This window comes from Perognathus longimembris, chromosome 18 (genome assembly GCF_023159225.1).
Source record: "Perognathus longimembris pacificus isolate PPM17 chromosome 18, ASM2315922v1, whole genome shotgun sequence".
NCBI lineage: Eukaryota > Metazoa > Chordata > Mammalia > Rodentia > Heteromyidae > Perognathus > Perognathus longimembris.
Genome location: NC_063178.1, coordinates 47,710,185 through 47,732,019, shown reverse-complemented (window position 1 = coordinate 47,732,019; position 21,835 = coordinate 47,710,185). Strand labels below are relative to the sequence as shown.

General features: G+C 37.8%; 1 protein-coding gene across 1 annotated transcript; it reads left to right on the top strand.

Moving 5' to 3' along the window:
- The first annotated feature begins 325 nt into the window (after positions 1-325).
- On the top strand, positions 326-4,673 carry LOC125367026 (vomeronasal type-2 receptor 116-like). Its single transcript, XM_048367669.1, has 5 exons — positions 326-392; positions 735-1,018; positions 1,754-1,981; positions 2,736-2,859; positions 3,772-4,673. The coding sequence occupies exons 1-5, from the start codon at positions 326-328 to the stop codon at positions 4,671-4,673; spliced, it is 1,605 nt and encodes a 534-aa protein (XP_048223626.1).
- The last annotated feature ends 17,162 nt before the right edge of the window (positions 4,674-21,835 follow it).

Genomic DNA, 21,835 nt, shown 5'->3' with positions numbered 1-21,835 from the left:
AAAGTTGGAATGAATGTGGTTGCTAGAGATAGGAGTTATAGACAGAAATAATGACAGAGATCAAAGGCATTATATGAGTACATTTCACAACTATTAAAACAATGAAAATGTTTAAATGAGAAAATTACTTTCCTTTAATTTTACTGGTTTACTTAATATACTTAACGATAGTGATTGTGATAGATGGTAATATTCTCATTCATGGGCTATCCAATTTTGATTTTTTCAGCTTACCTTTGGGCCTCTTAATCAAGGCCTGAGTGACCATTACAAGTTCCCTGCTCTGTATCAGATGGCCCAGAAGGACACATCAATAGCTACTGCCATGGTCTCCTTACTGATTCACTTCAACTGGAACTGGGTGGATCTTTTTACCATAGAAGATGAGAAAGGTTTGTGGATTCTTCCTGCATTGAAAAAAGAAATGGCCAAGAACAGAGTTTGTATAGCCTTTGAGCTAGCTCTTCCAACCCATGGTGTATTATACATACTCAAAGTCATGTCCCTTTATAACCAGATTAATAAATCCTCAGCAAATGTCCTTGTCATATTCGGTGATGATGAATCTCTACTAGATTTAATGAGGTGTGTTGAGCAACTATTAATAAAAGGCAAAGTTTGTATCTTGAACTCACATTGGGATTTAACCATCAGAAAGAGATATTTCATGCTTGGCTCATCCCATGTACCTCTCATTTTCTCACAACATCACCCAGATGTTTCTGGATTTACAGATTTTGTCAAGGCAGCTAACCCTTCCACCTACCCAGAAGACTTTTTCCTTGCTAGGTTGTGGTTTCTGTCTTTTAATTGCTCAGATTCTGAGTCTGACTGTGTAACATGGGAGAACTGTCCTCATGAGGCCTCCTTGGATTGGTTACCTGGGCACATTTTTGACATGACTATGTCTGGAGACAGTTACAATGTGTACAACGCTGTGTATGCTGTGGCCCATGCTCTCCATGAGATTCTTCTTTATCAATCAGAAGTACAAACAATAGGAAACAGGAAATGGAGAGTCCATTCCCCCGCACAGGTAAGGCCTTCTGTTTCTGATGGCACACACTGTCAGAACAGTCAATTTGTACAGCACTTTATCACAACATGAAATTAAATATTTTAGTTATGTTCCCCAAATTAAATTAATTATGTTTCTGTAAAAGTCTGTGAGGTTTTCTGGAGATGTGTTCCTGTGCTCTTAAGGAAAACAGGCCAGTAACAAGCAATAAATTAATCCCACATTTCCATACATTCTTCTACTGATTAATAACCTGAACATTCACACAGATAATGTTTTGATAAGTTATTAGCACCTTTTACATATGAGTTTCTAAGCATGACCTGCTGAGCAAAAGTATTTTTGTTTTTAATAAGTGACCTAGTTTCATTCTCCTTTAGATATTAAAACTTGAACAAGCTCAAACTATAACTCTAGACACTCATAGAATTCATTGTTGTGGAAAACTCTAACTAGACATCTGAGAATTCCTGCATTTATGATTATTTAAATGAAATAGGTTTCTCTTGAAAAGAGGACTTCTAGCATTTTGCTGAGTGACCAGCATTCAGGAAAATTATTTTTATTCCTGCAAGATTTTCTTCTGCAGTGGTTCATCAGCTGTCTGTGTTTTTCTTGAACTCTGAATCAGAGATTAAAGACACTTAGGAGCTTTTTAATTCTTAATTCTAATTTTCTTAATTTCTGTCTGACCACTGGGATGTACTTCACCATAAGATGATGCATCTCTTGTAGCTGCACCCTTTTCTGAAGAATATCGAATTTCAGAATCCTGCTGGAGATTGGGTGATTTTAGATGACAGAAGCAAATTAGAGGCAGAGTATGACATTGTGAACATTTGGAATTTTCCAGAAGGTCTTGATCTTGAGGTGAAAATAGGAAAGTTTTCTACATTTGCTCTACATGATCATCAACTGTCTTTATCTGAAGATATGGTAGAGTGGGCCATAGGAACTACAGAGGTGGGTTGGATTTAATTCTAATGATTTTAAGAACAAATAAGTAAGTAAAATTCACACTTAAAATATATACCTGATTGAATGCCAGCAACTGTCTCCTGTAACACTAGCTACTCAGTTCTGAATATCCTGATTTGAAGTCAGGCCAAGCAGGAACTCCTGTGAGATTGTTATCTTCATTTATCCAGTGCAAAAGAGGTCCTGGGGGCTAGCTGATGCTTCTAATCCTATCTACTTGGGAGTTTGACATCCTCAGTTCTCAGACTAAAGCTCATTTTAGAGCCCTGCCAGGCAAGAAATCTGTGAGACCCTATGTCATTAAACTATCAAAAACTAAGCTGGAGCTGTGGATCAAGCAGCTCATTACTCATCTTGAATAAAAGCAACTCAAGGACATTGCTTAGACACTGAGTTCAAGCCCCAGGATCAGCATCATCCAAGAAAAATTCAGTTTGTTTCTAAATGTTAATTTTGAACAATGTCCTAAAATACAAATTGAACGTTTCTTAGCAGGATTCTAACACCGATAAAGTACCTAAAGAATTGCTTCGTGTGTTTGAAAGGTTTATCTGGTTCTGTTCTCTGGTTGCTTCATTTAATGATTAGTTGAGCTGTTACTTAGGTATCTTTCATGAGAGTAATCATTGAATGTGGTAGCATATAATCCTTTTTTTAATCTAAGTTGTTCAAATAATGGAACTTTTGCAATGTTAGGAAAAGCGTAAACCATTTCTGACACATGTGTGATTTTCCTCAGGCTGTTCATTCTGTCTGCAGTGAAAGCTGTGGTCTTGGATTCAGGAAATCTCCTCAGGAGGGAAAGGCTGCCTGCTGCTTTGATTGCACTCCTTGCACAAAGAATGAGATGGCCAATGGGACAGGTAAGTTCACAGTGGAAGGAGAAGTACTTGTTCTCTCCTAGTTCCCCACAAACCATGCAAAGCACTACAAAAGTTGTGTATTAGGGTTGCAGTCAAAGTCCTCCTTCATTCATTTAGTAGTAATTTAATTGCAACAATGGATGATGCTGCTTCCTGAAAAAAAAAAAAAAACTAAAACAAATCATGTGCTGTGAATTGTGTAGGAATTACTTTTTCTAGTATATTGTATGCATATTTATTTAACTACTCAGTAATGTTAGCAAATTTTCTATGCTATGAGGTGCAAAATCCTTTAAAGAATGTGGTCTACAACTTTCTCAAAATTGCTTTTACATTATAAAGATAACACAAATTGTTATTTCTTAGTGCCCAGAACTGTTTTTGAAACAAAGTGCTCTTTTTTGGTACAAGTGTTGTAAAAGGCATGACTCTATAACTTCAAAGAGTGATTACATTCTCTGTTCCCTGTGCTTTACAGGTGATTAGGAGAATCAAATATCACAATTACAAGAAGGGACCACAGTGCTCCTAGCTACATTGCACAGAGACATACAAAAAATGAAAGATCCTCTAGTCATTTTAAATAATGACATTGAGTTGTACATAAGAATCTGAATATTATTATGGAAGCATGAAGAGATGTATAAAGTGATTGTTAGGATATTAGGAATGCCAAGAAACAATATGAATAGTATTCATTGAAAGTAACTAGTTTCAACTGGACTTCTGGAAACAAGTGTAGGAACATGATGAAGTTACTAAAAATAATGCTAAATATGTATGTTAATTCTTGGTCAAATGAAGATTATGCTAGTCATATTTGGTGTATAAGAATTTTTTTCTAGGGAGGGATTTCCTAACTTCCTTGTAAGTAGTGAAAAAGGAATAATGGTAACTTGCCTTTCTCATCAGATATGGAGCATTGTGTAACATGTCCAGATAACCAGTATGCCAACACAGAGAGAAACAAGTGCCTCCTAAGAGTTGCAAGTTTCCTGGCTTATGGAGAGCCCTTGGGGATGGCCTTGGCCTGTATGGCTCTTGGTTTATCTACACTCACAGTAATTGTTCTTGGGGTCTTTGTGAAACATCACAACACCCCCATTGTCAAGGCTAATAATCAGGCTCTCAGCTACATCCTGCTCATTTCCCTCATCTTCTGTTTCCTCTGTTCCTTGCTGTTTATTGGCCGTCCCAACACAGTCACCTGCATTCTACAGCAAACCACATTTGGAGTTGCGTTTACTGTAGCTGTTTCTGCTGTCTTGGCCAAAACTGTAACTGTGGTTCTGGCCTTCAAGGTCACTTCTCCAGGGAGAAGGATGAGGTGGCTGCTGGTATCAGGGGCTCCTAACTTCATCATTCTCATCTGCACTCTGATCCAAGTGACTTTCTGTGGACTCTGGCTGGGTACATCTCCTCCCTTCATTGACACGGACACACACTCTGAACATGGCCACCTCATCATCCTGTGTAACAAGGGCTCCCTCACTGCTTTCTACTGTGTCTTGGGATACCTGGGCTCCTTGGCCCTCGCCAGCTTCACTATGGCTTTCGTGGCCAGGAACCTGCCTGACACCTTCAATGAAGCCAAGTTCCTGACCTTCAGCATGCTGGTGTTCTGCAGTGTGTGGCTTACCTTCCTGCCTGTCTACCACAGTGCCAAGGGCAAGGTCATGGTGGCTGTGGAGGTTTTCTCCATCTTGGCCTCCAGTACAGGGCTCCTGGGCTGCATTTTTGCCCCTAAGTGCTACATCATCTTGTTAAGGACAGACAGAAATTGTCTGCATGGCTTCAGGGATAAGAGACATTGAAGTCAAAGTAATCATTGTTAAGACTAAACTCATATATTTGATTACTACATACAATTTCTGAACTAAATCTATAGTAATTTTCCAGTCTTATGTTTGTTTATATTATGGAAATGTTACTTCAGTGAATAAGGGTTTATTGCTTACATTTTTTTCTTATATATTTTTCATTCCTTCTATTTAACATGTATTTAATCTTTATTCCAATCTATAACCAGACATAGACCTGCCATCCCCTTTGTTCCCTCTGCATTCAAGAATGCACCTGGTCTTCCACCAGTACCTATAGCCAAGGTAACAGGTCACCACCCACCTGCATGACATTGGAGGTCCTCTAGGCTCTGAGATCACTTCTTTCTCCTCTGAGGTCACTCCCTCATTCTCTTCAGTCATGCCTCCTGTCCTTCCCTTATGGAATCTCTCTCCATGAGTAGTCAGGCAGCTGTGTACTAGGCCCTACTCTAGAGTAGAGCTCAGAAGTTTGGCCCTCCCAAATAAACTATTTTTCTTCCTAAACTACATGGCTGTCTACTTTCACCAGCCATATATAAATATAAATACACCTATACATGTGTGTATATATACATACATATATTCTCTCTTTCTCTCTATATATGTATACATATGTGTGTTGTGTGTTTTTTGTCACAACTAATCTCTCTATATATACATACATATAGAGAGAGAGCCCTCGCCTAGTTTGTGTGTGTGTATGTGTGTGTGCATGTGTCTATGCTCAGTGCCTGGAACAATACCATTACATACTTATTTGATGTAATGTGTAAAGACAATCAGCTCCTTCCCAGATAATCCTCTGTGGCTAGAGTCTCTCCTTTCAGAATCCTTGCTCTGTCTATATCTAGGTTAAGGCTGTTCCTTCCAGAAGGAATCTGGTACTCTCTTCATTAATAAGACTTCTTTATTTCATGTACATAGTAATTGAGCCTTTGTGATCCTCTTATCTAGAATCCTGTATTGTTTATCATGTTGAAATGTATTTTTTGACTTTTACCATCCGGTGTATTTAATTGTAAATTTACAGGCATATTGTAGTTACAACAAATGAGGGAGGTCATGCAACCTGGGATTTACTTGGGTCTGGCTTACTTTGCTTAATATATATTTTTTCCAAGTCCTCCCAAATGGTACAACATCGTTCTTTGTGATGGAAGTGTAGAATTCCGTTGTGTACATATGCTACATTTTCTTGGTCTATTCATCCACTGAAGTCCTGGAAGCAATGGCTGGCTGCAGAGGCTCTTCTGGTTTATGAGTGAGCTATGTTCCTTCGGGCTGCAAAGGTCCCACATGAGGACACAGGCTCCCAAGGAATGTGCTCATTGAATGGCTCCACTCACAGAGTTTCTTTCTCTGTGATCATACATGCACCCATCTTTTCCTAAATAGTATGTCCAGGAAGGCTTAAGTTGCAAATGACCTTTGGTTTTTTTTTTTACTGTGTTTATAAAGCCCCAAAATATTAAAGATCTAAAGCTTAAGATAAAGGACTACAGCACAAAGAACAACAACAATGAAAAATTTCTACTGGCAGCAAATAAAAGCAAGAATTGGCAAAGGGGTTTATATCAAACTAAAACCTTTGGCACATGAAGTAAAGAGCCAAAAGACAATATATGGCCTACAGATTTTGCATATTAAATACATGGTAAGGGATTAATAACCAGAATATGCTGGAAGCACAGAAACCTAAATTCCTATGAAATAAACTGGACAACTGACTAATTGGAAAATAAACTTAAAGACATTTCTCAAAACCAGAAGTATACATGGCTCACAAAAGTATACAAAAATGTGCTAAACAACTTTGGGATAAGGAAAATGCAAAGCCAAATGACACTGAATTTTATCTCACTCCAGTGACAATGTCTAGCTTACTATCTAGTAACAAGTGCTGCCAAGAATGAAGAGAAAGAGCTTACGTACACTTAAATCATGAGAATTTAATTTCATCCATTATGGAAATCCGTATGTATATTCCAAAAGAAACTATAAAATATTTATGGTATTAATTACAGCCATTACCTTGTGAGGCTGAGGCCCATTGCATGCCTACATGTACATGTCTCAATAAGACATCTGTACATATACTACCAAGCATTTTTAAATTCAGTGATAAAATCGTGTATAATGCAATGAATATACAGGTATAATAGACTAGTATCAATCTCATTAGAAAGGGTTTTTTTTGGGCTGGGGATATAGCCTAGTAGCAAGAGTGCCTGCCTCGGATACACGAGGCCCTAGGTTCGATTCCCCAGCACCACATATACAGAAAACGGCCAGAAGCGGCACTGTGGCTCAAGTGGCAGAGTGCTAGCCTTGAGCGGGAAGAAGCCAGGGACAGTGCTCAGGCCCTGAGTCCAAGGCCCAGGACTGGCCAAAAAAAAAAAAAAAAAGAAAAAAAGAAAGGGTTTTTTTTTTGCATCCTTCATTTTAAAACTTCTTGTACTGTTAAGTCCTTCGTGTTTTTGTGATAGCCACAGCATGGTTATGGGCGAGTGTAAGATAATGTACATCCAACACTGCAGGTATTACCAGAGTGTGTTCACTGCCCTGATATACCTGTCTTCTCCAGGGTGATTAAAGTCTCTCCATGGAATTTGGGTCTAATATATTTTGACAAGAGGAAAACATAGAATTAAGAAGAATTTCATCAATTACTCTATGTTCTCAGAGAAGAGTATCAGGAAAGTAACCTTTTCTATGTTAGAAAGGTTAGTAAATATGACCTGTTGGAATGTAAAAGTTCAGGATGGAAATGGTCAACTCAATTTTGGCATTGGCCTTGACTTTTTGAAGAGAAATGGCAAAGTTGCTGCTTTCTTGGGCAATAGTAACGGGGTGCATTTGTGGAGGGCTGTGCACATAGAATTCTTATTGAAACCTGCTTGAATCAACTATTAATAACTGATGGCTGTAATGGACATTGGGTGTGTGAACTGACCCTGTGGATACAATGTACTAGTAACTGTGGTTTGATATCTCATTGGCACAGATTCTATTCTGGCCATTTCCAAGTACCATCTGATGCAATTCAGTTGCCTCATCCCAAATAGCTTTCATGCAAAAAGTTTCTGGGCACAGATGTTGAATCAAATATATCAAAAATAACTTCATTCCAAGCTTCACTATCTGTGACCTTAGAGGAAATCATAGCACTTGCAATGAAGAAGGAGAATGGCAAGCATGTTTTCCAAAAAAAGTATTTCTTTCCTGGTTGCAAGGCCTCAGATGCAGAGCCCCAGGGAAGGGATTTACACATTGTTCCTGGGGATTCACAATAAGCTACAATGAAATATGGACAACAGTGTATATCTCTGTCAATAAAAAGTACATGTACACCTATACAAAGATATACGAATATACATACCAGACACTGTGGGCCTCACTTCCAGAGAGAATTTCAGGTTGGCAGATGCTTGGGGATGTGCCCTTTCATTTTCACGTTCCTTCTTCTCCACCTTCCCCTCTTTGTCAGGTCCTCGGCTGGCACTAGCTGCTTTTCCAAGTTGAAGCAGTGAGCACTCATGGATGGTGATATGATGATTGCTGGGTTTTTCTGTCTCTACACCTTGGGAACAGATCACAGTAACAGCGATGCTTCCAACTACAAAGAGAACATGCTGTAAGTAACACATTCTTGTATTTCCATCTCCTGTGTCTTTCTCAAGATGGTCAATAGGTGACGGAACTCTAGATGCACACACGAATGCTGTCTGTCTTCTCTAAACTAACCTCTCATCCCTAGTGCACTGGAAAGAGCTCAGTTTAATTATTTTATCCTGTACTGTTGTTGAGTAATTTCCTGAGTGCTAGTCAGGTATGAATCTGGTTTCTTTTCACATAGCTTTTCCTTTCTGTGTCTGTTAAGCTCTTCAATTTATGTCCACGTCCCTGAATCTCCACCATCCCAGCTGTCACCATGGATGATGAAGTGATGTTATGACAAACAACCCGAGTCAGTAGCAAGAATTCAGAACTAAAAGGCTTCAAACACATTTCCTACCCCACAGTCCACTGGTCTGAGAAGATTTCTTTGGTTACTCTTATATTTTGAGGACAATGATAAAATTCTTCTTCCACTCTAGTGGTTTACAGCTGTAAATCTAACTACTCAGGAAGCTGATAGCTGAAGATTGAGGTGTGAAGCCAGCCAAGGCATGAAAATACATGAGAATTTTAACACCAATTAATCACTCAAAATTTGGATCAGTAGGTGTGACTCATGTGACAGAGTACAAACCTTCACCAAAACCCTTGAAGACAATGAAATAAGACTTGATTTCAAACCATAACACAGGTGCACATGCACACACACATTCCATCTCTCTTTCTCTGTCCGGCTCTTTGTCTTTCCTCTCTCTCTTTGTTTAGGCATGTAGTTACTGTTTCAAACTAGGTACCGTATCATTATTTCATACCAGATATATACTCCACAATCCAGGTGTTGGCACGGAGTATCAATGATGCCTATAAGACAATTTAATCTGAACAAAACAAGATCTACTTTTCTTATGCACATATGTGTCCTTGGCTTGTGATCTGCACTAGAGAGCATCACTAATAAATGACTGTACAACATAAGAGAGAGAAAAAAAGGATGAAAAAGAAAAATGAGGAAGTTCAAGAAATTCTAGCAGTCTATTTGATTCCTGTTGCCCGAGAAAATGTCATAGTCTCTATCATTTGTACTATTTTTCAATTGCTGGTATGATAATTGTAGCCTGAGGTTGCTATCCACCATCAAGAGCCAAGATAGATCAAATAGGAATTAATGTTTTCCCTGCTATAGGAGATATATGTCACATCTATGTTTGCTTATCTTTCTTTCTATCATGCTTGTCTTGGGAACCTGGAGCTTGGGAAATGTCCCTGAGCTTTTGTTTTTGCAGAATCTCCTCTTTATTTTATTGATTATTGCTGCTGGATTTTTATTTATTTTTTGCCAGTTCTGGGTCTTGATCTCAGAGCCTGGACACTGTCACTGAGTTTCTTTTGCTCAAGGCTAGCACTCTACCACTTGAGCCACAGAGGCACTTCTGGCTTTTTCTGTGTATGTGGTACTGAGGAATCAAACCCAGGGCTTCATGCATGCTAGATAAGCACTCTACTGCTAAGCCACATTCCCAGCCCATGCTGCTGTGTTTTGATTCTGTTTCTTTTTCTTCAGCCTGATTATTTCATTCTTTCTACTAATTTGGGGTTTGGTTTGCTGGTTCTTTTAGCTATAGTGTAGGTTTTCTCATTCAGTATCTTTCCTATTGAGTTAGGAAAAGGTTGTTACAGTATCCTTTTAAGCCTTCCTTTACTATATCCATGGATTCTAATAATACTTTCATTTTCATTTGTTCCTAGGTTCAGTTAATATCTTGAAATTTGGCATGAAAAACAATTCACTTTATCATCCACTAATTAACTAAGTTGAATTCTTTTACTGTAATTATAATTTAACCATTGAATTACGGTTGAGAAATTATTTATACCCATGCTATGTACATAATTTACACATCTATTTCTATCCTTATTACATGTGATCTGCATGTGTGCTCAATCTACTTTTGACAGTTAAGAATTGTGGCTTTTTTTTTCCTATTTCATTCCATGATCCCCACTGAGAATATTCTGTATATTAGCGAGAGAAGTTTTACTTATTAGTTGGTTGACATGTTATGATAGTGTGTGTGAAAATCACTTGGTCAGCATGGAAATGTTGATTTTGTCTGAATGATTTCTCCATAAATACTTCAGCTAGTATTCTACAGAGTATTCTAGTATTCTATCTCAAAGTCTTCTAAGAAAGTTCAGTGCTTGGACAGTGTGTAAATATATATTCTGAGTTACTATTTCCTCTTGTAGATTTGATACCTTCTATCATTACATAACAAATTTTCCAGTTTTCCTTGCTTTGATTGACATCAACTTGTGTGACACACTGCAGAATCTCCTGTTTTCTTTTGGCTTTTATTGGCCTGAACGGCCTATGCCACTCTTTTCTTGGGATCATTGAGGACCTCTGATGTTGAGGTAAGTATCTTGGAATCAACCTATCATTTGGCTTTGAGTTTTTGTTCATTCAGCCATTCTAGTTCTCACAGGTAGCATCTTCTGCATTTCCACTCCCAGTTATTGTTGACAGATCACGTCTCATTACTGCCATTATGTAACTTGTTCTCCAGATTTATTGAGGCTTCTTCCACTCTTTCTCTACTTTTAGAAACCTCCGTGGTTATTAAATGAGTCCAATAGTAATGCATTTTATTTATGAATTATGACTATTCATTTCTCTATTACAGATGTTATCATAATTAAGGAGCTTAAAATAGATTTCAGAAACCTATTTTGGGATAATTACAATAACCTGGGATAATAATATGGATGATAGAAAAAGAGAAAACACTTACACAAGCAATAATCATAGTCCATGTGTAAATGTACATATACGTATAATAAAATCTTTTAATATTTTAAATGAAATACTAAAATCAAATACAAATTGCAACTGCACTGTATTCCTCCCACCATTTTTAGCATTGGAGATCTAAATTTACATTGTTCTACAGTAATTATGACACAAAGTTATTTTAATTTTCCTTTTGCATAAAAATTGCGTATCGGTTTGCTAAAACGTTTACATGCTTAGAACATACTCAGCCCCCTTATGTACACATTCTAATGGGTAAGTTTTATACATTCATGTATATTTTTCCAGTTTATTAGTGGTTCTGCCTTTTGGGCAGAATATTTTAGTATTTCTTGTAGAACATGTCTGGTGAAATATATTCTCTTAATTGTGCTTGTGTGGGAATAACTTGTGGTAGATATATGTATGTATATATATATATATATATATATATATATATATATACTTTATGTATACATATATTGCCTTTAGATATCTTATTTGCATTCCTGTCTACATTAAGAACTTTAAATTCTGTCATTACATATAAGAACAAGCATTTCTACATTTTGGCTTTCATAAATATCTACTGAATCTCTCAAATGCTAATATTTGTTTTTGAAACACTGCTGCCAACTTTGGCAAAATGTTTTTAATATATCTTCATTGTTACTTTCAGGTTACTGCTTAGTTTGTGTATGTTCACTTAGATTTTCTTCCAGCTCACTTTTTTCTTTTCCTTAGAAGACATAACTAACATGATAGCCTTCCATTGTGAAATTTCACGCATACAAATACTTTTCTTGAACCACTTTTTCTCTCATTTGGATTTCCATCTTGCCTCCATGCTTTTTTGAATAATGAGTTGTTGATTTCATATTAATTTCTTCAGAATGTGTGTGTATACACACATATGCACATGCGCCCCCCCCCCACACACACCCTCATACCACAGACATGGCAGAAAGAAACAAAGGTACTTTTATCCTGCATCGTCCCCTATGTTACCTTCTTTCCAGTTTCTCAATCTAAATATGTTCAAAAGATAGTAGTAATCACTACATTTTATAATGGTGGCCTTGGGACAGAAATTTCATTGTAAAGTTTACATACAATTTTCTCCTCACGACCCATGTTGGAGGCGCCTCTCTCCGTAAAGGTACTCAAGGCTCAATGCATCCCTTTTGTTTTGTTATATAAATAAAAATAAAATTCCAATTTTTTCCAGTCCTGGGACTTGAACTCAGGGCCTGCACACTGTCCCTGTGGTTTTTTTTTTTCTCAAGACTAGCACTCTACCACATGTGCCACGTCTGGCTTTTTCTGTGTATGTGGTATTGAGGAATCAAACCCAGAGCTTTATGCATGCTTGGAAAACCCTCTACCTCTAAGCCACATTCCCAGAAATAAGACAATATGTTGCAAATGAACTGCACAACTTGGGGAGGAAGGCTAAGGGGGAGGGAAAGTGGGAGAAAAATGAGAGAAGGGGTAACAAATTTGACAAGAAATTTACTCACGACCTTACATATTTAATTGTAACTCCTTTGTACATCACCCTTAAAATTAAATTAAATTTAAAAATAAAATAAAAATAAAATTCCCTCATCTGATATTTGAGCCCTTATTCTGGTTGATGTTGCAAGAAGAGCTGTTCAATATATTGGGTCTGTGAGCATAGCTTGTTATAGAATCTTGCTTTAATTACACTATACTTCTGAAATATGCTCTTCAATTGAAGAGTTTTTGGTTAGCCTGTCCTGCCACATAACCACATGACGTAAACTCTGACTTAAAACACAGTGTTTTTCACACAGGTGGAGCTCTTTACTCCAAGATAAAGACAACAAAATGTTCGGTTTCTCTGGTAATTATATCAGACTCTACACATTACACACTGAGGCCAAAGGCATATTTGCATAAGAATGGTTAACAATGGAACAATAGCTATGTGTAGATGATCATATAAAATAATACTCTATGCAATGAACTCCAAGAAAAGGACATAAGAGACATTTTTAGTTGTCATTGTTGCTGTTTTCATTTTCTTTCTCTTTATTCTTGTTTGGTTGTATGAGGGGGGAAAATTGAGTTTACAAAAAAAAGTCAAAGAAGGTTGATAAAGTAAAACAATGCTACTCACTAGACACTATGTGGAAAATGAACTGTTATATCTTGTGGGTGGGGACAGGAGGGAAATATAATGAGAGAATGACAGAAGAGAAGACATAGTTAAAAAGAATTGAACTCATTACAGGTGACTGTAATCCCTCTCTGTATCAACACCACAATTAAATTAAAAAATCATAAATGAAAAATGAATTAGCTGCTGTGCAAAAATATATATTTGGTGTCCCATGAAAGGCTATTCCATCTGTAATGGCCAAGAGGATTTTGCTTTGGTGCCTGAGGTAGCAGGGAATGAACAAACTCTGGTTATTGGCACAAGGAAGTTTCTGAATCTCATTCGTAGCAAATTACCTTCATATCCTTGTATAATCTAATCTGGAAGCTTAATACACTACATACACCTTCCATTCCAATTGGGGGTAATTTTTTTAACACATTGCTTGGCAGAGAAGCAAGGATTCAGTACAGCAAAATAATAAGTTTTGAAATACTTCGAAATTTTTGGGCTCATTACACAGGTTTACTTTCAAGATCTACCAGTTTGGTATTGCCTTGACTTTTGCTATTGAAAAGATCAACAAAACTCCGGATTTTTTTACGTAACTTGACTCTGGGATTTAATACCTCTAATGCTGAATTTAGGTTCTCAACAATACTTAAAAATCCCTTCATTACAATTTTTGGGAACTACAGTTCCTAACTGCTATTGTAGGAGCAGCAACAAGTCTATAGCCACACTTACAGGACCATAGGGATTAACAACTGCCCAGATGGGCGCATTGCTGGACCTCAAAAGATTTCCACAGGTGGGGGTGGGAGGAGTGGGGGGGATATTTTTAAATGTCTAATTTGGTGCTATTTCAAGTGTTGGAAGAGAATGATTATAAGAGACTGCATTTGTGGTCCTATCAAATTTTATGATATCGAAGAGTGGGTATACAAGAAAATGGGCTTCCCATCATTTGGAAAAGGCCCAGAAATTCAGGTCAGAAAAGGAGATTATTTGGAGTTTTCAAAATTATCAATAAGAAATCAGGAGATGGAAAGACTTTAAAGTGTAAAGGCATTCTGAGCTGGGTGTTGGTGTCTCACACCTATAATCCTGTGGTTCAAGGTTTGAGGAAAAAAGTCAAGGAAGTGCATGGGGCTCTGAGAGGTAATACCCCTATAATATCACACACACACACACACACACACACACACACACACACAGCACACTCATGGAGAAACACAGACCTATCTGCTGCCAAGTGCAAAATATATTGAATGAAGTCAGTCATTCTCTGAAAGAAAAAGGAGGCCTTCATTCTCTCAATAAATATTACATCTAAATTGGATATAAATGTAGAGCACATACACATATATATGCATATATGTATGTGATAAATCTATGAAGTATGGTACACATAGGGGGTGGAATTCCATGCTATCACCTATGTAATAAACTAAAAATCAGTTCATAAAAATGAACACCAGACAAATATAGCATATATTTTCTGAGTGGGGGTAGGTGTTAAGGGAATGTGCAAAGGAGCAGATGAATAGGAAATATATGTGTGGAAAAATACAACATAATTTTCAAGGTACATATGTGAAAATGGATCTAAGAATATATGGGTGGGATTGTGATAGAAGGAAGGATTTGATGGAAATAGTGACAAAGATCAAGAGACAATTTAATGACAATTGATATGTCATATGCATATTAATTTTTTATTTTTGCAAAAAATGAAAGATAATCCTGTCACCTCGTACAATGAGTTATTTAATATACTTTATGGCTGAGATTGTGATGAATAGAAACCTTCTCATTCATGGAGCATACAATTTTCATTCCCTTAAGCTTACCTTTGGGCCTTTTGATCATCTCCTGAGTAACCACAAGTTTCCTGCTCTCTATCAGATGTCCTGGAAGGACACATCAATAGCCACTGCTATGGTCTCCTTACTGCTTCACTTCAGGTGGAACTAGGTGGAACTCTTAACACGACAAGACTTGAATGGCTTGTGGATTCTTCATGAATTGAAAAAAGAGATGGCCAAGAACAGAGCTTGTGTAGCCCTTGAGTTAGCAATCTAAAACTATGGCCTAACATTTCAAGTCATGGCACTGTATAAACAGATTAGTAAATCTTCAGCCAATGTCCTCATAATATATGGTGATAGTGAATCCCTGGTAGATTTAATGTTGTGCATTGAGCAGTTTTTAATAAAAGGCAAAGTTTGGATCATGAACTCACCATGGGATTTTTCCACCAGGAGGACATTTTTCATGGGAGGTTCAAGCCACATACCTTTCATTTATTCACACCATCAGCCAGATGTTTCCGGATTCACAGATTTTGTCAAGGCAGTGAACCCTTCCACATACCCAGAAGACTTTTTCCTTGATCGGCTGTGGTTTCTCTCTTTTAATTGCTCAGATTCTGAGTCTGACTGCATAATGTGGGAGAACTTTCCTGATGAGGCTTCCTTGATGTTATTATATCTGAAAATAGTTAAAATATACAATGCTGGGTATTGTATGGACCAGGCTCTCCATGAGATGCTTCTTCATCAAACACAAGTAAAAGCAATGGGAAACACAAAAAGGACAGTGCCTTCCCCTGCACAGGTAAGGCCTCCTGTTTTATTTATTTATTTATTTATTTATTTATTTATTTATTTATTTATTTATCAAATTTTGTTGGCAAGTTGTTGGGCAAAAGGGGCAGAGTTACATAATAGGGCAGTCAGATAGCAAGGAGATCTTGCCCCTTTGTTCTCTGTGTTCTAAGCTTGTCCCGCTCAACGATATTTGTTCAAGTTCTGACCATTTCCCTGTGAATACCAATATTTTATCATTTCTAATCACTATGTTGTATTCTATTGTGGATAGGTACATGTTTTGATCCCATTCATCTGTACAGGGGCATCTGCACTGTTCCCATATTTTTGATATTGTGAATTGTGCCGTTATAAATATGGATGTGCAGATGCCTTTTTGATATCCTAAGACCTGTTGTTCAGGATAGATGCCTAGGAATGGTATGGCTGGGTCATAGGTTAGGTCTATGCTGAGATTTTTGAGGAACCTCCATACTGTTCTCCAAAGTGATTGTATTAATTTGCACTCCCACCAACAGTGGAGAAGGGTTCCTCTTTCCCCACATTCCCTCCAGCATTTGTTGTTACCTGAGTTCAGAGTACAGGCCATTCTAACTGGAGTGAGGTGGTATCTCAGGGTTGTTTTTATTTGCATTTCCTTTACTGCCAGGGATGTTGAAAATTTCCTCATATGTTTCTTTGCTATTTTTAACTCTTCTATGAAGTCTCTGCTTAGCTCCTTTGCCCATTTAATAATTGGTTTACTGTGTCTAGAGGGGGTTAGTTTTTCGAGTTCTCTGTAGATGACGGATATTAGGCCTTTGTCTGTTGCTGTGCTGGTGAAGATCCTTTCCCATATGGTTGGCTGTCTTTATAGTTTGGTGGCTATGTCTTTAGCTATGCAGAAACTTTGTATTTTGGAGTAGGCCCATTTGTCGATTCTCTCTCCTATCTGTTGTGCCCTGGGACTATCTTCAGGAAATTCCTACTTTAGAGATTCCTATTTTAGAGATGAGGCCTTTGTCCATTGAATGGCCGGTAAAGATCTTCTCCCAGTCTGTGGGCTTTCTGTTTATCTTGCCAGCTCTGTCCTTTGCCATGCAGAAGCTCTGCAGTTTGATGCAGTCCCATTTGTCCAACCTTTCTTTGATTTGTAGCCTTTCTGGGTCATTGTTAAGGAATTTACGTCCTGTGCCAAGGAGCCCAAGTGTTTCTCCTACTCCTTCTTTTAGTGTTTTTAGGGTGTCTATTTTGATTTCGAGGTCTTTAATCCATTTGGAAATGATTTTGGTGCACGGTAAAATATAAGGATCTAGTTTTAGTTTGTTGCATGTGTTGAGCCAGTTTTGCCAGCACCATTTGATATAGAGGCTATCTTTCTTCCATACAATTGTTTTAGCTCCTTTATAAAAGATTAAGTAGGCGTAGTTCTGTGGGTTCATTTCTGGGTCTTCAATTCTGTTCCATTGGTCTTCAGGCCTGTTCCAGTGCCAATACCAAGCTGTTTTTATTACTATAGCTTTATAATACAGCTTGAAGTTGGGGATTGTAATTCCTCCAGCACTGTTCTTTCTGCTTAGGATTGTTTTTGCTATTCTAGGTCTTTTATTGTTCCATATGAATTTCTGGATTGCTTCCACTATTTCATTAAAAAATGGTGTTGGGATATTAATGGGTATTGCATTGAATTTGTAGATGCCTTAGGCAATGTTGCCATTTTGATTATATTAATCCTCCCAGTCCAGGAGCATGGGAGGTTTTTCCATTTCCTTAGTTCTGACGTAATTTCATTTTTCAACCTTTTAAAGTTCTCTTCAAAGAGGTCTTCCACTTCTTTGGTTAAGGTTATTCCTAGTTATTTTATGTATTGCGGGGCGATTGCAAAAGGACTTGCTTTCCTGATTTCAGCCTCGGTCTTTGGGTCGTTAGCATAGAGAAAGGCCGTTGATTTTTGAGCGTTTATTTTATTTTTATTTTTATTTTTTTTTTCGGCCAGTCCTGGGCCTTGGACTCAGGGCCTGAGCACTGTCCCTGGCTTCCTTTTGCTCAAGGCTAGCACTCTGCCACTTGAGCCACAGCGCCACTTCTGGCCATTTTCTGTATATGTGGTGCTGGGGAATTGAACCCAGGGCCTCATGTATACAAGGCAAGCTCTCTTGCCACTAGGCCATATCCCCAGCCCTTGAGCGTTTATTTTATATCCTGCAACTTTGCCAAAGTTTTGGATCAGCTCTAGTAGCTTGGGGGTAGAGTCTATGGGATTCTTTAGGTATAGGATCATGCCAGCTGCGAAGAGAGAAAGATTAACTTCGTCTTTTCCCATTTGGATCCCCTTTATACTTTCTTCTTGCCTAATTGCTCTGGCTAGGAATTCTAGTACTATGTTGAAGAGCAGGGGAGAGAGTGGACATCCCTGCCTTGTTCCTGATTTTAAAGGGAATGGCTTTAGATTTTCACCATTTAGAGTTATGCTTGCTGTTGGTTTGTCATAAACTGCCTTGATTATATTCAGGATTGTTCCCAGCAATCCCAGTTTTTCCAGGGCTTTTAGCATAAATGGGTGCTGGATTTTGTAGAACACTTTTTCCACATTGAGAGATAAAACCATGTGGTGCTTTGCCTTGCTCCGGTTGACGTGGTGGATTACATTAATTGACTTTCATATATTAAAACAACTGTGCATCCCTGGGATGAATCTACTTTGATAGTGGTGTATGATTTTTTTTATGACGTGTTGAAGTAGATTGGCCAGAATTTTGTTGAGAATTTTTGCATCTATGTTCATCAGGGAAATCGGTCTGTAGTCCTCTTTCCGTGATGAGTCCCTGCCTGGTTTTGGGATGAGGGTTATACTGGCTTCATAGAATGAATCTTGTAGTGAAGGTTCTCTTTCAATTTCATTGAAGAGTTTGAGAAATATTGGTGTGAGTTCTGTTTTGAAGGCCTTGTAGAATTCTGTAGTGAATCTGTCTGTACCTGGGCGTTTCTTGGATGGGAGATCATTTATTGCAGTTTCTATTTCAATACTGGATATGGGTCTGTTTAGAAGGTTTAAATCTTCATGGTTAAGTTTGGGGATGTGAATTTTTTCTAGGAAATCATCCATTTCTTCCAAGTTCTCGAATTTGTTGGCATAAAGGTTTGCAAAATAGTCCCTTATTATTTTCTGAATTTCAGCTATTTCTGTGGTGATGTTACCTGTTTCTTCTCTTACCTTGTTTATTTGAGTGTGCTGCCTTCGCGTTTTGGTCAGGTTTGCCAGTGGTCTGTCAATCTTGTTGATCTTTTCAAAGACCCAACTCTTTGTTTTGTTGATTCTTTCGATGGTTTTTTTTTCATCTCTAAATGATTTAACTCTGATTTGATTTTAATTATTTGCTTCCGACTATTGACTTGGGGTTTGGCTTGTTGTTCTCTCTCAAGGAAATTAAGGTGCTTCCTTAAATTATTGAGTTGCTGTTTCTCCAGTTTGTTGATGTATGCGCTCAGAGATATAAATTTTCCTCTGAGTACTGCCTTTGCTGAGTCCCAAAGGAGCTGGTACTTTATGTCCTCAACTTGGTTGAATTCCATAAACATTTGAATTTCCGTTTTAATTTCTTCATTGACTGCTTGATGGTTCAGCAGTGTGTTGTTTAGTCTCCATGAATTGTAGGATTTTCTGTGGTGGCTGTTTGAGTTGAGCTCTAATTTTATTCCATTGTGGTCTGAGAGAATACAGGGAATGTTTTTGATACTTCTGAATTTGTAAAGATTTTCTTTGTGCCCTAAGATGTGATCTAATTTGGAGAATGTTCCTTGTGCTCCGGAGAAGAATGTGTATTCTGTCGTTGCTGGGTGGAATATACTGTAGACGTCGGTTAAGTCTAGCTGGTCTATGTAATTATTTAGTTCTGTGGTTTCTTTGTTCAGTTTTTGGCATGTTGATCTGTCCACAGGTAATAGTGGAGTGTTAAAGTCCCCAATTCTCAATGTGTTTGGGTCTATGAGTGTATTTAGAGTCATTAGTGTTTGTTTGGTGAAGTTGGGTGCTCCTACATTTGGTGTGTAGATATTTAGAATGGTTATATCTTCCTGTAGGAGAGATCCCTTTACTAGTATGTAGTAACCTTTGTCTCTTCTTACCTTTTTTAATTTGAAGTCAATTTTTTCTGATACTAGGACTGCAACTCCAGCCTGCTTATGGGTGCCATTTGCTTGATAGAGTTGATTCCAGCTTTTCACTTTTAGAAGATGTTTACTTTTGCTGGATAGATGTGTCTCTTGGAGGCAGCAGAAAGATGGATCTTGATTTTTGATCCAACTTATGAGCCTATGTCGTTTGATTGGAGAATTAAGCCCATTAATGTTGAGAGTTAGGATTGAGAGATGATCGTTTGTTTCTTTCATTATCACTATCTTGTTAAAAGCTGTGTCTTCCCCTTTCTTGATCTGATGTTTACTAATTAGGGTTAATTTCTCTGTCTGTATTGGGATCTTGATTATTATCCCTGTATAGTACATCTTTGAAGACATTCTGTAAAGCTGGTTTGGTGGAGATACATTGTTTCAGTTTTTCCTTACTGTGGAAGACTTTCATTTGACTTTAGGCTATGAATGAGAGTTTGGCTGGGTACAGATTCTTGGTTGGTAGTTATTTTTATTTAGTGTTTGGTATACTTCATTCCAGGCTCTCCTTGCTTTCATGGTCTCTGCTGAGAAGTCTGGGGTAATTCTGATTGCTTTTCCTTTATATATGATTGTTTTCTGCTCCCTCACACCTTTAAGGCTTCTTTCCTTGTACTCAATTGATCCTGTTTTGATCACAATGTGTCAGTGTGATGTCCTGTTCTGGTCTAGTCAGTTAGGGGTTCTAAATGCTTCTTGTATCTGTATAGGCCTTTCCTTCTGGATATTTGGGAAGTTCTCAGCTAATATTCTGTTAAATAGGTTGCCTATCCCATTAACCTCTTTCTCCAAGATTTCCTCAATACCTATTATCCTTAAATTGGGCTTCCTGATCTTGTCTTGAATCTCCTGTAGCGATCTGTTTTGTTGAATGGACTGGATTTGTATTGAATTTTTATCTTTTTCCATAGAATGTAAGGAATCTTCAGCTCCTGAAATTCGATCCTCTGCTTCAGTTAGTCGGGACTGTAGGCTAGCTACTTGTTTTCAAATCTCTTTTCCTTCTGCCTGGTCTTTCCTGATGATTTCTATGTCATTCCTTAGGTCTTGTATGGACTTCTTTACTTCATTAACTTCATTACTTTGGTTTTGAGTGTTGTCTCTCAAATCTTTAAGCTGGTTAGCTATCTTTTCATTTGACTCTTGAAGTTCATTTATCTTTCTATTTGTGGATGCCATGAAATTCTGCATTAACTTTTGCTTTGCCTCCTCACTCTCTAGAATAATTGACTGAAGAGATTCAAACTTTTCATTTTTCATGTTTATCAGTAGACTTTGTAGAGCATTTTGGGGGTTCTCTTCTATTTCTTTGATTGATTGCTCTGCTTTCTGCTTGTTTTGAGTGGGGGATAAGACTTCATTGTTTGCCATCTTCCTTGTGTTCCTTCTGCCCATTTGGATTGGGAATGCCAGTCTACCAGCACCTGTGAACACTGTTTAATACACAAAGCAGCCCTTACCAAGCACTGTTGTGTAAATCTTACAGGTTCACAATTATATACCGATACCTTGTATACCTGTCTATAAAATTAGATTTGGTGTTCCTAAAGAATACAATTTCAATATAACAACTGATCCTGGGCCCTGTATTCAGTAGTTACTTATTTACTGTTACAACCCTATAAGCAATTCTTGTTTTTATATTAAGTTCTTTTAGGACTGGTTTTCTCTATGAACCCCTTTGATTCACTCAGATTAAGCTGGAATACCCTCTATCCAATAACCAGGAGTAATTGGAAACTGGAAGTCCAGACCGTAAGTCAGGAGGGTAAGTTGGAGGTAGTAAAGGGAATAGAGTAAAATGTATTTGGGGGGGTGGTGATTTTGGTTTAGTTTCCGTGACGTGGAAATGTGGAGTAGA

What these genes read in the sequence shown, in the direction of transcription:
- LOC125367026 (XM_048367669.1), top strand. Translation starts at nt 326, where the DNA reads ATGGTCTCCTTACTGATTCACTTCAACTGGAACTGGGTGGATCTTTTT. An exon ending in TAGGAAACAGGAAATGGAGA is followed by an intron (nt 1,019 to 1,753) that starts GTCCATTCCCCC and finishes CATCTCTTGTAG; the next exon opens with CTGCACCCTTTTCTGAAGAA. An exon ending in GGGCCATAGGAACTACAGAG is followed by an intron (nt 1,982 to 2,735) that starts GTGGGTTGGATT and finishes GATTTTCCTCAG; the next exon opens with GCTGTTCATTCTGTCTGCAG.